This window comes from Cotesia glomerata, linkage group LG2 (assembly GCF_020080835.1).
Source record: "Cotesia glomerata isolate CgM1 linkage group LG2, MPM_Cglom_v2.3, whole genome shotgun sequence".
NCBI lineage: Eukaryota > Metazoa > Arthropoda > Insecta > Hymenoptera > Braconidae > Cotesia > Cotesia glomerata.
This window is the reverse complement of record NC_058159.1, coordinates 15,740,482-15,756,951: the sequence shown is the minus strand read 5'-3', so window position 1 is coordinate 15,756,951 and position 16,470 is coordinate 15,740,482. Positions and strand designations below refer to the sequence as shown.

General features: G+C 38.3%; 2 protein-coding genes across 2 annotated transcripts in view; both read left to right on the top strand.

The window, feature by feature from the left end:
• The window catches only part of LOC123258873 (dystrophin-like), a 244,283-nt gene that overhangs the window by 212,175 nt on the left and 15,638 nt on the right, over positions 1-16,470 (top strand). The window lies entirely within an intron of this gene.
• LOC123258872 lies at positions 6,697-8,657 on the top strand. The gene is made up of 2 exons (XM_044719132.1): positions 6,697-8,159; positions 8,218-8,657. Exons 1-2 carry the CDS (start codon positions 6,875-6,877, stop codon positions 8,655-8,657), a joined length of 1,725 nt encoding a protein of 574 aa, XP_044575067.1. The 5' UTR covers positions 6,697-6,874.

The window sequence follows — 16,470 nt, the reverse complement described above, 5'->3', positions numbered from 1 at the left end:
AAGTAGATATGGACAGATCTAATTTGATCTGCTTAGATCAAACCAGATCAAGTTTGATAAAAATGAAATTGAAAAGTAGATATGAATAGATCTGTTCTGATCAAACTAGATCCACTCTGATCAAATTAGATCAATCCAGATCAAATTTGATCAAAATGAAATTAAAGAGTAGATATGAATAGATCTGTTCTGATCAAACTAGATCCGGTCGGATCAAATTAGACAAATCCAGCTCAAGTTTGATCGAAATTAAATTGAAAATTAGATATAAATAGATCTGACTTGATCCATATAAATCCAATTTAATCTGATTATTACGCGGGAAAAAAAGTTTAAATATGATCAGATCAAGTTAGATCATATCAGATCAAGCTTGATGAATATATGTAATCATAAAGGTGATATGGATAAATCTAATTAGATCTGTTTTGATCAGAACAGATCTATTTAGGTACGACTTTTTATACTTTAAGTTCGAATAAATAGCTCTTACAAATGCACTAACTTTGATCATGTTTTTTTTTTATTTAATACAAATTATAACCGGATGTTATTGTTTCAATAGAAACTTTGAGTATTTTTCTTTACAAGCTCGCGCATGAAACCTGGTGTTAAGTAATTTCTTTATTTGTAATTAATCATCAAAAATATTGAAGATCAAGAATTTTCAATTTTCAAAAATTTATAACTCAGAAACTATCAACTTACGGCAAATTTTATAAGAGTAATTTTCATCTTAAAAATGCTTAAAATATTAAAAAAAAATATCCGATCTCAAAAAAAATTATTTCTCAAATAATTGTTCAAACAAATAGCTATCAACAATAGATGGCTCGGGATTTCGCAAAAATGACTGCGATATTCGGTTTCAGCGGGTCAAATTCATAAAGTAATCATATTTAGTACACCGACCTCAAAATTTTACGAGAAGATAATACAGCGCCTACACTATTATCTGAAGAGTAACTCAGTCAGTTACTTCTAGTAGCTGAATGGTACGCTCTGAGACTGACATGCAGGAGGACCCAGGTTCGAATCCCCAATATCGCAAATTGATTTTCAACGATAATTCAACTTTCAATCACAGAAAATTGATATAAAATACATAATTTCTAATTTGCAATTAGAAATTAAATAAATTGTACTATTATTTTTATTTCATAAACTTTTTTATAAATTGATTCTGTTCCAATCGAACCAGATCTAAACAGATCAGATTTGATCCAATCAGATCAAATTTGATCCGGAAAGATCTGGCCAAAATGCAGATCTGCTCAGATCTGATTTGATTAGAGCAGATCTAACCTTTTTTTTCCGGGTAAGATAAATAGTATATGATAGCAGCAATAAGTGAGCAACATCCATCAGTACGTCTACCATTTGTACAATCACAAAAATATCGAGTTATTCCAGAGATATCGTTCTTATCTGACTGATATTCAACAAAACAATGATATGTCTCCGAATTAATATGTCGGGATCTGACTTTGAATTTTATAATATTAGGTGTCATTTTTAAATAATAAAGTATTATCGTCCGTTTTCATCCATCATTTCAGCTAAATACGATACAGCTTGAGACATTTGATATGATCCCGTGAATAATATTTCGTGTTCTTGTTCTGCTAATTCAGGAAAATCAGTTAATATATCTGAAGTTATTGTTGCGAAAGGAACTTTTCTTCTTGCCCAACGATTAGTCTCTACTTCTGAGACTAAGGTATCATCTTGATGCTTTATTGAGTTCATGGCAGCAATAATTTTTTCAGAAAGATCGAGATCAGAATGAAGTCTCGTACCAAATTCATTATGCAGAAAACAAGCGATTCGACAAAAAACACCAGTTTTTGGGACCAATTTATTGTCTAGTTTATGATCTAAAATCCTAAACTTATCTTTAATATTGCCATGTACTGCTTCAACAACCCAACGGATTTTGGTAAGAAAACGGGATTCATCTGTGGTCAGTTGATTGCGTATTCCTTTGGAGGTAGGCATTAGCACTTTGAACCGTTATTCTTCTAGATATATTATCATATCCCGGACGCCACGATCAACTACAATAATGTCACCTTTTTTCAGCTACTTAATCAATCCATTGGGATCACTTAAGATGATTCTCATAATCTTAGCATCGTTTATATTAGCTGTATATGGCCCAAGCATATCTATAACATAACCATTTGTAGTACATATCGTGAATGGTTTGCACAGAGGGACTTTCTTTTGACCAGAATATGATTTCCTCTGGTATTCGTGAATTGCACTTTTTGATGACGAATATATGTTCCATCGCAAATCAATATTAACTGGTCATCTTTAGCTTGGTACAGCATTTTTGCAGTATTTGACGTATTGGCGAGTAATGTCTTCTTACTAATAGCAACGATTCCGAAATACTGAGTTAAAATATCTTTTTCAAACGAAGATATTACTTCATCACAGTAGTCAGATACCATTTGTTCTCGAGCTAAACCAAAAATGGAAGATATCACTGCATTTGAATTTCCGGTTCGTAATTTGAATAAAAAAAATTAGGAAAACAGTTAGCCCTGAAGGCCATCCCTGCAACTTCCCGCTAATTCCATACCTAGGCGCTTAAAATTGCACTTATGACGTTTTTGAGCTCTTCGAGCTCAAGAATACAATTTATGTGTTATTTGGAGCACTCTGATCTCAAAGAAATAGCTTTCCTATGCTTTTGAGCTCTTCGAGTCAAAATTCGATGAAACACGATTTTTTTCATTTTCAAACAGTTGTAACTTTTGAATAAATCAATCGATTTTCACGCTGTTGGTGGCGATCGATGTAGTTTTTTGAGCTCTATAAAAAATTCAGAACAAAAAAATTAGGACGACGGTTGACCCTAGAGGCCATCCCTGCAACTTCCCGCTCATTTTGTACTTAAGCGCTCAAAATTACACATTACGTTTCTGAGCTCTTCGGGCTCACAAATATGATTTTTGTGTTATTTTAAGCTCTTCGAGATCAAAACTCTAATAGCAGTTTAATAAAACACAATTTTTGAATTTTTAAACGGCAATAACTTTTGAATGAATGAACCGATTTTTACGCGGTTGACGGCATTCGACGCAGTTTTTGAAGCCCCATTAAAAATCTTCGAGTTTGAATGAGCCAGAAATTTCGAAGTGGCACATAGTCGCTAAATTCTCTCACCAGTAAAGACTTAACTTTTATAATATTTTAATAAAGTATTTTAGTAAAAAATTCCTTTTTTCTTTTTTTTCTCCAAGCTCATATGTTATATTTATTAATTTTCTCTATTTTTGTCCTATAAAATACTATAATTGTAATTTTTTTTCATAAAATACATTTTTTATTCGCATTTAAAGCCATATATAATTAACTTAACCCATATGATCATATATAACCATTTATGAAGTTTTTATAGAAATTAGTTCCAAAAATTTCCGATAGGTGGCGCATGGTCGTTAAATTTTCTCACTAGTAGAGAGTTTATTTATATAATATAAGTATTTAAATGAAAAATTCTTTTTTTTTTCTTTTTTTACAAGCTTTAATGTTATATTTATTAAATTTGTCTTATAAAATACAATAATTGCAATTTATTTTTTATAAAATATATTTTCTATTCGCATATATAATTAACTCAACCCATATCAGAAATTTTTGGAATAACAAAGACAACAATTATAAAAATCAAAGTTTTGATGAACTCGAAAATTTTCGATATCGCAACTTAAAGATCCTAAAGGAATTTTAGTAATTATTCTTACTCAATTATTTAAATAACAGAATTTAAAGCAGGATAATAATAACGATTAAAAATATAAACAAAAATAATAATAGAATCAAAATGTTGATGTTTCTAGAGCTGGGGCAAGGCCCGAGGTGTTTTAGGGCTAATAACAGACCGAATAAAGTCGAAACGTCTTTACGATCTCGGTTCTCAGAAGTATAAACCCACGGAACTATATGACTCTAGTTTGTTATATTCGCGGGTTCAAATTATGGCGATCCGAATTTATAAATTATAATATTTGCGCTTGCAATCGGTAATTAGTTGAGTTTTTATTTAGTTTCGGGGCTCAGTTACGTGAAGTAACCTTAAACTTAACTCGGAACTTTGTTGCTCATTAATGCTACGAAGTAGCCGCACATTTTAAAGAAGTAAGTGCTCTTATTGGTACCCGATCCGCGTGTTCACCGCACTGAGACACGGCTACTCCTGCACGTGTAATATGCAAGATGATGTGCCGGAGGTTTTTACAGGCAAAAAGTGTGAGACTAACCGCGGTATCGGCCCGAACGTACGAAAAAAAAATTTATAAAATTCTAGAGAACCAACAAAAAGAAGAACAAGACGATAAATTAAATGCCGGGTGTAAAAGTTGATATATTTGCTGAATTTTGGAATTCTGGTCTAGAAATTTGGAAAAATTTATTTTTTTTTTAATTTTTGAAGCTTAACCGTTCAAGATATGTATAAGAAAATTCAAATTATTTTTAGGAAATTTTGAGCCCAATGTAATTTTTTATAAATTTTTTTTTAATTGATAAAAAATTTTTTTAAAAATAAGTTTTGAGCGCAATTTATTGAGGTTTTTATAAAAACTAGTAATGAATAAATAAAATTTTGCTTTATTAAATGACTAGTTAAATTGCACTGTCTTTTCTTGAATATTGACTTTTTCAAATATATAAGCTCATATTGATGTTGCACTCATCAAGAGCTTTTATTTAAGTACCTACTTGTATTTTTGATATATTTTTCACATATACGTATTGTGACAGGGGAAAAATTCCCCATGTCAAAAGACTAGTTTGGCTATTTATTTTATTTTAATTTTCTTTATCATTATTAATTATTTTGGCTCAGCTGAAGGAATGCGGAGATTCGACGCGACTGTGTCGCCCCAAGCGGCTTCCTGATCAGAGTGTGAAGCTCGAGGTAAGGCTTATACCCGGAACCGCGCTGAATTTGAAAAGTATGCATGAATGAGTGTGACTATTGTAGAGATTATGTAAGAGTGAGAGCGAAATTAAGTTTAAGCGATCAGACGAACCCGCGAATTTACACAGAGCCATCAACGACCAGCGTGACATCTGGAGGAGGACCACGGCGAGAGCGAAGCAAAATTTGAAACCGACGAATGACGACGGCGTTTGAGCAACTTAAGTCGAGCGAGGCACCATCTGGATGCCGTAAGCCGAACCGAGTGACATATCGACCAATCATCGATCGCAACGGAGTACTGGACGCACCCCGTAATACAACGGCCGGCTAGAAAAAGCCGTGAGCTGATTGGATGCGAGTTTTTTGAACTAACGAAAAACTAGAGAACATATGTTGCCGAGGAGGCAGCCATAATAAATTGATTCTGATCTGGACGCCGTGTCTGTTAGTCGCAAAAATTCCGCTACAAGCATTAAAATATTTTACAACGCAATTAACCACCATTACTGAGTTAAATATTGCACATTGTTAAGATTTATTTTACGATTGTACCTTGTCGAAGCTATTGTTCACGACCACTGTGTGGATTATTGTCGAGTGACAATTAATTATTATTATTACGTGCACGTGGAGGACGCCATCGCTGAGACATCGACGCTATTCCGCCTGCTATCCAGCCAACTTCGTTGAGAGTCAGCTACCTGGACGAGTACCGACCCGAGGGGTTCACTGCTGCCGCAGGGTGAGTCTGATCGCTAATTTAGCCACAGGGTATCCTCACCGCAATATCGCGATCAATTTTAGTAAATTTCACCAGTTTGATTTTTGGTGTAATTTTTTTGTATTAATATTTTTTTTACGAAAGTAATTATTGAACTCCTTTCGGATTATCGAGACGTGTGTGATGACACTCAGAGTCACGGTACCATTGGGGTGTATTTATGTGTGTGTTCGTAAATTAAACCGTAGATTCAAAGTCGAGCGTTCGCTTCTTATTATTTATTTTTTTTTGTTATTTTTTTTTTGTTCGAGATGCTGTCATTGAACTAACTGTGTGACTGTTCGGTGAACAAGGCCCAGTAGCGATTAACTCGTTCCTGGGGGACTCCCAAATTCAAGAGACGCACCTGTCCACCGCTAGTTCCCGCAAAAATCGAACCGCCAATAGAAAATCAGCCTCTCGATCACGTCATGAATCGACCGCTTTATTGGCTGATCGCTCCCACTAGACATGCGCAATAGCCTTCTTCCCCAACTCAACGAGGATGAAGACGGACTATTGTTTTTATCTTTCGCTTCTACGCTTTCGCTGCATCAAGTCACCATTAGTATTTCTTTACTTTCGCTTTTTGTTAATAAACCGCATTTCGCTAATTTTATAATTTAAACTGCTTAAATTAACCGCTTATAATTCGCTTTAGTTTGTTATAGGTAATTTGTGTTAACAGTGCATTTATTTCACCGCTTTTTCAGTGCCGGCAAAGTGTTTAACCACGTGTCAACCGGCTTCGCTTTGAAAACCACGCTGTAATTTACAAATCCGCTTTTATCTTAACAATCCGCTATTAACTATATTAAATATTGAGTGTATTTAATGTAAATAAATTCCTAGTGTTATTTTTTATAATAATTTACGCGTTTTAATTGAGATATCCAGACCTAAACCTGATCCCCGCTTTTCCGTTCTTTCAGTAATTATTCATTGGTCCCTCGAGCTGGATCAGGCTTGCTCTATCTCAATTAAATTAATTTATTATTCCGCTTAAAAATTGTTTTGTGTTAAGTGAAGTGTAATACCGCTAGGAAAGGTCGAGTGTCAGGAGCATCGCAGAGCACATCGGGTGCTGCTCCTGGTAGTCATTCGTACACCGGTACGCTGAACTTTCCGCTTTAATTGACTGAAAACTCGATCTCGGTCCTATATTAAACACCGCAATGCAGTTTGTTACAGCTATTGCTATGCAAAAGCAGTACCTGGATGCTTTGTACGCCATGGTGGATCGCTTAACTAATGAGGAGCTTAACTCGCTTACGATCACCGCTATTGAGTCAGTGGCAACACAAAGCTCCAAGATTTGGCTGGACATCACTAACTTGAACTCGCTGATCTTTGAGACGTACCCGGAAGTACTTGAACACGAGTACCACGTCGGGAATCATTATACTAACGCTCACGCCACCTATGCAATCTTGGAGACCCGCATAGCCACCCGCAAAGACGTCATTCAGCAGGAGATTGATGCCAGAGAAGCCGCACAAACGCAACAAAACCTGGCTATGCACAGCACCGCCTTCATGGGAGGCTCATCGGGTACTGGACTCCCAAAAATTAAGCTCCAGAGCTTCTCTGGAGACTTTAAGCGCTGGGGATCATTTAGTCAGCTCTTCTCTGATATTGTTATTGACAATGCACTTCTGAAAAACAGCCAGAAGATGCATTATTTGAAGACATTCACCAAAGATGAAGCACACCAGCTTATTGGAAACATGTCATCCACTGATGAGTCATTTGAGCCCGCATGGAACCTTTTGAAAAGCCGCTATTCCAATCTTCGCCGCGTTGTATCATCACATCTTGAAGACCTGCTGGTTGGTGAGTCTGTTCCCGCTAGATCAGCCGCTAAATTGGATGTCTTGTTACTATCCAACCAAAAGGCTCTGGATTCCATCAAGGCACAAGGAGTTCCAGTAGGTCACTGGGACCTCATAATCATACACCTGACGCTACGCCGCTTGCCGCCCGCCGTTAGAGAAGATTGGGAGACCAGCCTGGGTCTTACTGATAACATGCCGACTTACGTTCAGCTCCACGAGTTTCTCAAGTCCAAAGTCAGGGCTTGGGAGAACTTGGAACCCGCTTCGGAACCCAAGAAGCAATCTGAAGGTCATAAATCCGGAGGCTCACGCAGTAATAAACCTCAGAAGACAACATCCTCTTACACCGCTACTCAATACAAAGCAAAGCCCAGAAGAAATTGCCCGCTGTGCCCTGAGGAACATTACATGTTGTTCTGTCCAATCTTTAAGGCCGCTACTTTGGAGGAACGAATCGACATAGTCGAAAAATACCGCCTGTGCTACAATTGCTTGGGCCCGCATCGCGTCGCTGATTGTAAGACCGCTCAAGGATGCAGGAAGTGCAGTCAACGTCATCATACTTCCATCCATCGAGATACACCGCCTAAATCTGCACCACAGACACTTGCAGACAACGCACAAGGTAACTAACCGTTCCATTAGACCGCTTATAATTCAACATTAACTGTTGGTTATTTCAGATCCGCTTTCCGCTCAAGTATTGCTAGCTACCGCTTTAGTCCAGGTCCGCCCACATCATGGTAATCCAATCACCGCCAGAGTGTTGATTGATCAAGGTTCAGAGCTCTTATTTATGAGACAGTCGCTCTTCAAGAAGCTTGGACAACCGCTACAGCGTGACATGGTCATGCTCAAGGGCATTGGCAATGTCTCCGCAGGAAGCTCACTAGGTGTGAGCACAATTGAGCTTCGTTCGCTGTGTACGACCGCATCAATGCATGTCAGCATGCATATTCTACCAACACTGACGGTAGATCTTCCATCGTTCGTGATCGCTGATCCGAAATGGCCGCATCTTGAGAATCTCAAGCTCGCTGACCCGCAGTATCTACAGCCACGCCCTGTAGATATTATTCTAGGTGCATCACCAGCCGCACAGATTATGAACGCAGAGATTTAACGAGGACCTCGCAATGCTCCTATTGCACAATCCACCACGCTTGGTTGGATTGTCTATGGAGCTGTCACCGCTAAACACGCTTCAACATCACACGCAGCACTACATGCGTCAGTAGATACTGAATTACAAGACGCTATCGCTAAGTTTTGGGAACAGGAAGAAGTTCCATCAGGAAATTTACCGCTCAACACCGCTGAAGAAGACGAATGTGAAATTCACTTTCGTCAAACGCATTATCGACAGCCTGATGGACGCTACGTAGTGAGATTACCGCTTAAGGCCCTTGAGAGTCAACTTGGCGACTCTATCAACGCAGCTATGGGGTCACTCCGCAGATTAATAACTCGCTTGTCGCGAGAAAAAAAATATTCTGACATGTATCGTGCATTCATGGCAGAATACATTCAACTAGGACACATGGTACGAGTACCAGTCAACGAATTGCCCGCAAACGCTTACTTCTTGCCTCACCATGGGGTATTGAAGCTTGATAGTGCCACTACGAAGCTCCGCACAATGTTCAATGGTTCCTGTGCAACATCTACAGGAATTTCATTGAACGACATTCTCCACGCAGGACCCAAAACGCAAATTGACATTTTTGATGTGATGTTGAGAATCCGTTGCAGCAGGATTCTATTCGCTACTGACATCACCAAGATGTTCAGACAGATTGAGGTCGACTCGCTTGATTGGCCGCTTCAGTGCATTCTCTGGATAGATGAGAATGACTTAATAGACGCTTACTGTCTCAAGACAGTCACATACGGAACCGCTAGTGCACCTTTTGACGCAGTACGTGTGCTTATCCAACTAGTAAAGGATGAAGGACACCGCTTTCCGCTAGCTGTTGCTCCAATGTTGGAAACACACTACGTAGATGACATCTACGGTGGAGCAGACAACGAAGAAGACGCTATCAAGGCTGCAGTACAAACAAAAGCTCTGTGTGCAGCAGGCTGCTTCCCGCTTGCTAAATGGGCTAGCAATAGCCCACGGTTACTCGCTGAAGTCGCTCCAGAAAAGCAGCTGGATACACCGCTTAAAGAAATCAGTGATGCACCAGTAAAAGTCCTGGGCATGTACTGGAATTCACGCACTGACGCTCTCCAGTTCAAGTACACGCTACCGCCAGAGACGCCCAAGACAAAAAGAGCTATTTTGTCTGAAATCGCAAAGCTGTATGACCCGCTAGGACTTCTCGCACCAATAGTCGTCAAAGCCAAGATCTTTATGCAAGATCTGTGGCTAGATAGAGTGTCATGGGATGAACAATTGTCACCATCACTCATTCACAAATGGACTGGATACCGCGAGGATCTTCGAAACATCGAATCCATCCGCATTCCACGCTGGAATAATATAGCACCTGGAGCAACTATGGAATTGCACGGGTTCTCAGACGCTTCGCAAAACGCTATGGCTGCCGCTGTTTATTTGAGAGTCACTGACGCTGATGGGAACACAAAGTCCTCACTTCTGTGTTCAAAAACGCAAGTAGCACCGCTGAAGACCATGACAATCCCACGCTTGGAATTATCTGCCGCATGGTTGCTAACACAACTGATACTTCATGTTAAAGAAGTTCAGTCGCTTGAAAATGTCAGGATCAATCTCTGGACTGACTCCGCCGTGACTCTCGCATGGATTAATAGTCCAGCAATCCGCTGGAAGACATTCGTCCGCAATAGAGTGGGAAAAATCCAAGAAACGCTTCGAGATGTCTCCTGGAAATTTATTCCAGGAAAACAAAACCCCGCTGACTGCGCTTCAAGAGGTATACCTACGCTAAAACTGAAACAACACGCTCTCTGGTGGCATGGACCAACTTGGCTTCATGAACCAGAATCCTCTTGGCCCACTCTGGAGCCTCCAACCGACAATGCAACGCATCGAGAAGAACGCCAAGGTCTGACACTAGTAACTTGGAAAGCAGAAAATTGCCTGCTCCAACAATTACTGTTGCATTACACGCAGCTGTTTCCACTGCTACGGAAGCTTAGCATCTGGCATCGTGCCATCGACCGCTTTAAAGAGTTCCACAATCTTCGCTGGCCTACCCGCTTACTCCATCAGACCTGGAGCGCGCTAAATTGACCTTGATAAAGTTCAGTCAAGGACAATACTTCGCTAGAGAGATTCACACGCTACAAGATGGTGATGGTCTGCCTAAAAATAACAGCATCACTAAGCTGACTCCGTTCATCGACCATCAGGGGGTCCTGAGAGTCGGTGGCCGCTTGAAAAACGCATTGCTGGACCCAGAAGAGAGGCATCCAGCGATTCTACCGCGACAATCACCGCTTACTTCAATTTAGATTGATGATTCGCACCGCAAAACGCTTCACGGAGGTACTCAGCTTACGCTCGCTGACTTACGCAAGAGTGTCTGGATCATTGGAGGCCGTGATCCAGTCAGATCATTTATTTTACGCTGCGTTATCTGCGCGAGACACCGTGGAGAACGCGCTCAACAGTTGATGGGTCAACTACCCGCCGCACGAGTACAGCCAACTCGAGCCTTCTTGCATACAGGACTCGACTACGCTGGACCTATCACGCTGAAAACGTTTCAAGGACGTGGAGCAAAAACATACAAAGGCTGGATTGCAGTCTTTGTATGCATGTTCAGTTCAGCTGTACATTTAGAGCTAGTAACTGACTACACCGCTGCCGCTTTCATCGCCGCTTATCGCCATATTCAGACTGTGGAACCAATTTTGTAGAAGCAGATGAAGAGCTGAAACGACTATTCGCTGCAGGATCCCGCACATTACGAGAATTATCAACCTTGATCGCTCAAGATGGCATGAACTGGAAATTCAATCCGCCTGGAGCTCCACATTTTGGAGGAAAATGGGAAGCCGCTGTGAAATCTATCAAATTTCACCTTCGAAGAACAATCGGAGACTCGCTGTTGACGCTTGAGCAATATTCAACGCTACTGGCTCAAATTGAAGCCATATTGAATTCCAGACCGCTCACACCGCTGAATGAAAATCCTGCTGACCTGGCTGTACTGACTCTAGGTCACTTCTTAATCGGACAGTCACTGACCGCTATTCCAGAGCCATCGTTGACAGATTTACAACCTGCTCGGCTCTCGCACTGGGAACAAGTCCAGCAAATGGTTCAACATTCCTGGAAACGCTACTACCAGGACTGCATCCACCGCTACCAGGCCATTTCAAAGTGGCATCATCGACACAACCAGATCAAGGTGGGTTCAGTTGTACTGATCACCACTGAGGATCTCCCGCCAACCAAGTGGCCATTAGCCAAAGTAATTGCTGTCCATCCAGGTGAAGATGGACAAATCCGCGTAGTAACTGTTAAGACAGTTAACACAGAGCTGGTACGTCCAATTACAAAGCTCTGTGTCCTGCCGCTAACGCATGAAGAAGATGATCTTGTCGACGCAGCCGCCAACCCGGGGAAGAATGTTCGGTGAACAAAGCCCAGTAGCGATTAACTCGTTCCTGGGGGACTCCCAAATTCAAGAGACGCACCTGTCCACCGCTAGTTCCCGCAAAAATCGAACCGCCAATAGAAAATCAGCCTCTCGATCACGTCATGAATCGACCGCTTTATTGGCTGATCGCTCCCACTAGACATGCGCAATAGCCTTCTTCCCCAACTCAACGAGGAAGAAGACGGACTATTGTTTTTATCTTTCGCTTCTACGCTTTCGCTGCATCAAGTCGCCATTAGTATTTCTTTACTTTCGCTTTTTGTTAATAAACCGCATTTCGCTAATTTTATAATTTAAACTGCTTAAATTAACCGCTAATAATTCGCTTTAGTTTGTTATAGGTAATTTGTGTTAACAGTGCATTTATTTCACCGCTTTTTCAGTGCCGGCAAAGTGTTCAACCACGTGTCAACCGGCTTCGCTTTGAAAACCACGCTGTAATTTACAAATCCGCTTTTATCTTAACAATCCGCTATTAACTATATTAAATATTGAGTGTATTTAATGTAAATAAATTCCTAGTGTTATTTTTTATAATAATTTACGCGTTTTAATTGAGATATCCAGACCTAAACCTGATCCCCGCTTTTCCGTTCTTTCAGTAATTATTCAGTGACATTATTATGACTATTGTTCATGGTATTATTGGTTGGATCATTGATGGATGCCAACAATTGAATTTGATTTCTTTTTGTTGTTGTTATTAAACGTAACGCCCGAGAAATTTGGAGCTGTGTAGGACAGCTAGCCTGACCGACGCGACATCTCCGAGCGCGGGCCCAAACTTATCTCGAGCGTCAACTACCCGCAAGCTTAGTCAATTTACCGACCGTAGTTAGTTATCCGCCGCGAGCCCACCAAATTGTTGAATTTTTGAATTATTTGAATTTAATTTTTCATTTGTTTGTTTAATTATTAATCAATTTTGGAAAAATTAATTGTTTATTGCATTGTATTATTAATTATAAATTAATTTGGGGATTTGCGAGCCATTGACAGACCGACTTTAAGATTTATTCGAATTATTAATTAGTTTGAGACAAATTAAGTGTTTATTTCATCGTATAAATAATTATTGGATAATTTGAGATAGATTAATTATTTAGAGTATAGTATTATGAAGTATAATTGCTCTTGAGCATTTGCAATCCACCGACGGACTGAATTGAGTTTATTATTTTGTTTTGATTATTCATTAATTTGAGCAAAAATTAATTGTTTATTTCATCGTATAAGTAATTATGAATTAATTCGGGATTTTTACGAGCCGTTGACGGACCGAATATAATTTTTGGTTATGATTAAGTAATTTGAAGATCGATTAATTGCTTACGTCATCGTAGTATTAATTATGTCATTTAAATTAGTATCTGCAAGCCACCAACGTATCAATATTATTATTTCTTTTAGTTATTATTGTAATTTTTGGAAAATTATTAATAATTCTTGGCGACTGTTAAAATAAATTGTTGACTGGACATTCGGTGATTACTTTTTTTTTTGTTTTCTTTTCCCGAGCTTACTTAGATTTAAGCATTTTAGGTTTCGCCGTTCATTCGAATTTTAAATCTCATCGTCATCGACCCGCCGCCCGACGACATACGACAACGACTTCGAATCGTGGAACGGTAAGTTCCTGACGCCCAACTACCTTCGAAACCCAGGTAAGCCAATTTAGGTGGTGCTCTCCGGCCCTGTCGACGCCAGTACCGGTGAAAAGACCATTATAATATATATAATATATATTTCAAAGATATAAGCTCATCCCGATGTTATACTCATCAAGAGCTTTCATTTGAGTACCCACATGCATTTTTTACATAATTTTCATATATACACACATATATATATATATATATATATATATATATATATATATATATATATATATATATATATATATATATATATATATATATATATATTAATAATGAAAAATTAGTCATTCCCCAACAATTTGGATCGAGTAGCTGGCTCATAATATTAACTATCTTTCATTTATTAAGTATATATATATATATATATATATATATCTAATATATAAAATTCTCGTGTCACAATGTTCGTTCACATACTCCTCCGAAACAGCTTGACCGATTCTCAGGAAATTTTTTATGCATATTCAGTAAGCCTGAGAATCAGTTACTATCTATTTTTCTAACCTCTAATTGATAAGGAGTGTTCACCCTAAAAATTTTTTTTTTATTTTTTTGATAAAAATTTTTTTTTTTTTTTTTTTTTTTATCATGTGGCATCAAAAAATACATACAACTCTAAATTTGCACTTTTTTATCACCAACCTTTGCTTTTTAATAGTCATTTTCATTTTCTATCCCGCTCGATAACATCAATTATTATCACTTGGTAAGTTATCCCCTCCATGTGTCTACCGGTGTCACTTCTTACCCTGTAAACAGCACGGAGTAGGGATGTTACCTTTACAGTTTTCGGCTAATATTAGTGTTTATGCTTCAAGCGTAGTAGTTAAACATTTTTACTATCTCAGTGTAACTCTCATATCAAATATATTCTGGAGTAACTTTATTATTTATTTATTTATAACTAATATTATTGAATATAATTAATAATTAATAACTAATAAAATTATTAATTTTGAGTGTAAATCGCACGATCAGTTAATTAAGTGACTTACATAACCTCTAAAATACTCAAGACGTGTCACAAGTTTCAACAAACAACGGCTATTGAGTTGTAAATATAAATTATTTTTTACGATTATTATAAAATCAACAATTATTCGTTCTTATTTATAACGAAAATATTGTTGGGAATGGTGAAAAACGAATTCGGTTAAAATTAGATTTTTATTACAATTAAGAAATTTTTTTTTGTGTTTACTTATAAGAGTTCTAACTCCGACAGAATTTTTTTTTTCACTATTTCTATCAATATGTATTTTCGATATAATTAAGAAACATAAAATTTTTCGCTTTCGTGAAACTATCTAATTTTAACACGTATATTTGTTGTAATCAAAGATAAAATAAATGATTAATATAATAATTTAATATTTCAATCGGTTCTATTCATGTGTGTTTTGTATTGTACAGTGAACAATGCCAACAAAACGCAAAGGGGCCATCTTGAGCCGTGATACAAATAAATCTAGAAGCATTCGAAATAGAAGAGCCCAAAGAACCGAAGAACAAGTTCAGGAAGAAAATACTGGAGCGCGTGTGCGAATGGCGCAATTGCGTCAATAAGAATCAGACGATACACGAGCTGAACGCAATGAAGTCATGAGATTAGAACAACGACAATCACATCGTTTTACTGTCAATAAACGCAGAGCGAATCACCAACAACGTCAACAGGCACATCGTGCATTTGTAGCTACATCATTTCTGCGTCTAGCATTCCAGTATGAGCCCGATATTGAATATTATGCTTATTTAAAAGTAGTAATTGGTGCTATGGACAAAGAATGCCCGTATTGTCATGCTTTGAAATTCAAAAACGAACCAGCTGGGATGTGTCGCGCGTCAGGGAAGGTACAACTACCTGTAATTGAAACACCACCAGAACCATTGAACGGTTTGCTTATTGGCACAGATCCAGATTCTTACGTGTTCCTGAAGTCCATTCGAACATTCAACTCATGCTTTCAAATGACATCGTTCGGAGCAACAGATATAGTTCAAAATACTAATGCAAATGGTCAACAATACAATTCTACATTTAAAATCAGAGGCCAAGTTTATCATAAAATAGGCTCATTCCTGCCAATGCCAAACGAACCACATAAATTTTTACAAATCTACTTTTTGGCGGCGAGGACTCCGGAAGCGCACTAGCCAATCGGGTGGATGCACGTTATGGCTACAATAACCTTGATTCATTCTTTGCTGGACGCATCGTCAGCGAGCTGGATGCTCCATTGAATGAGCATAATTAATTGTTGAAAATATTCAAATCCCACATGCACAAATTAGAAAGCGATAATCACGCTATTGTTATTAATCCTGATAAAACACCAGTTGGAGAACACGTTTGTAGATTCAATGGACCTGTTGCTGATGACGTTGCTGGAATCATGGTTGGCGATCGTACAGGTGCACGAGAAATTGTGATTCGTAGGAGAAATAATAATCTTCAGTTCATTGCTGATTCATTGCCGTTTATATGACGCTCTCCAATATCCGCTAATCTTCTGGAAGGGACAAGACGGATATAGCATAAATATTAAACAACGAGATCCCGTATCAGGTACTTCATTTATTATGAATTTGATTATTACACTTTTAACAAAACAATTAAATTATTAAATGCAATTAACTTGAATTAATATTGATGAATATATTATTACAGGAGCCGAAACAA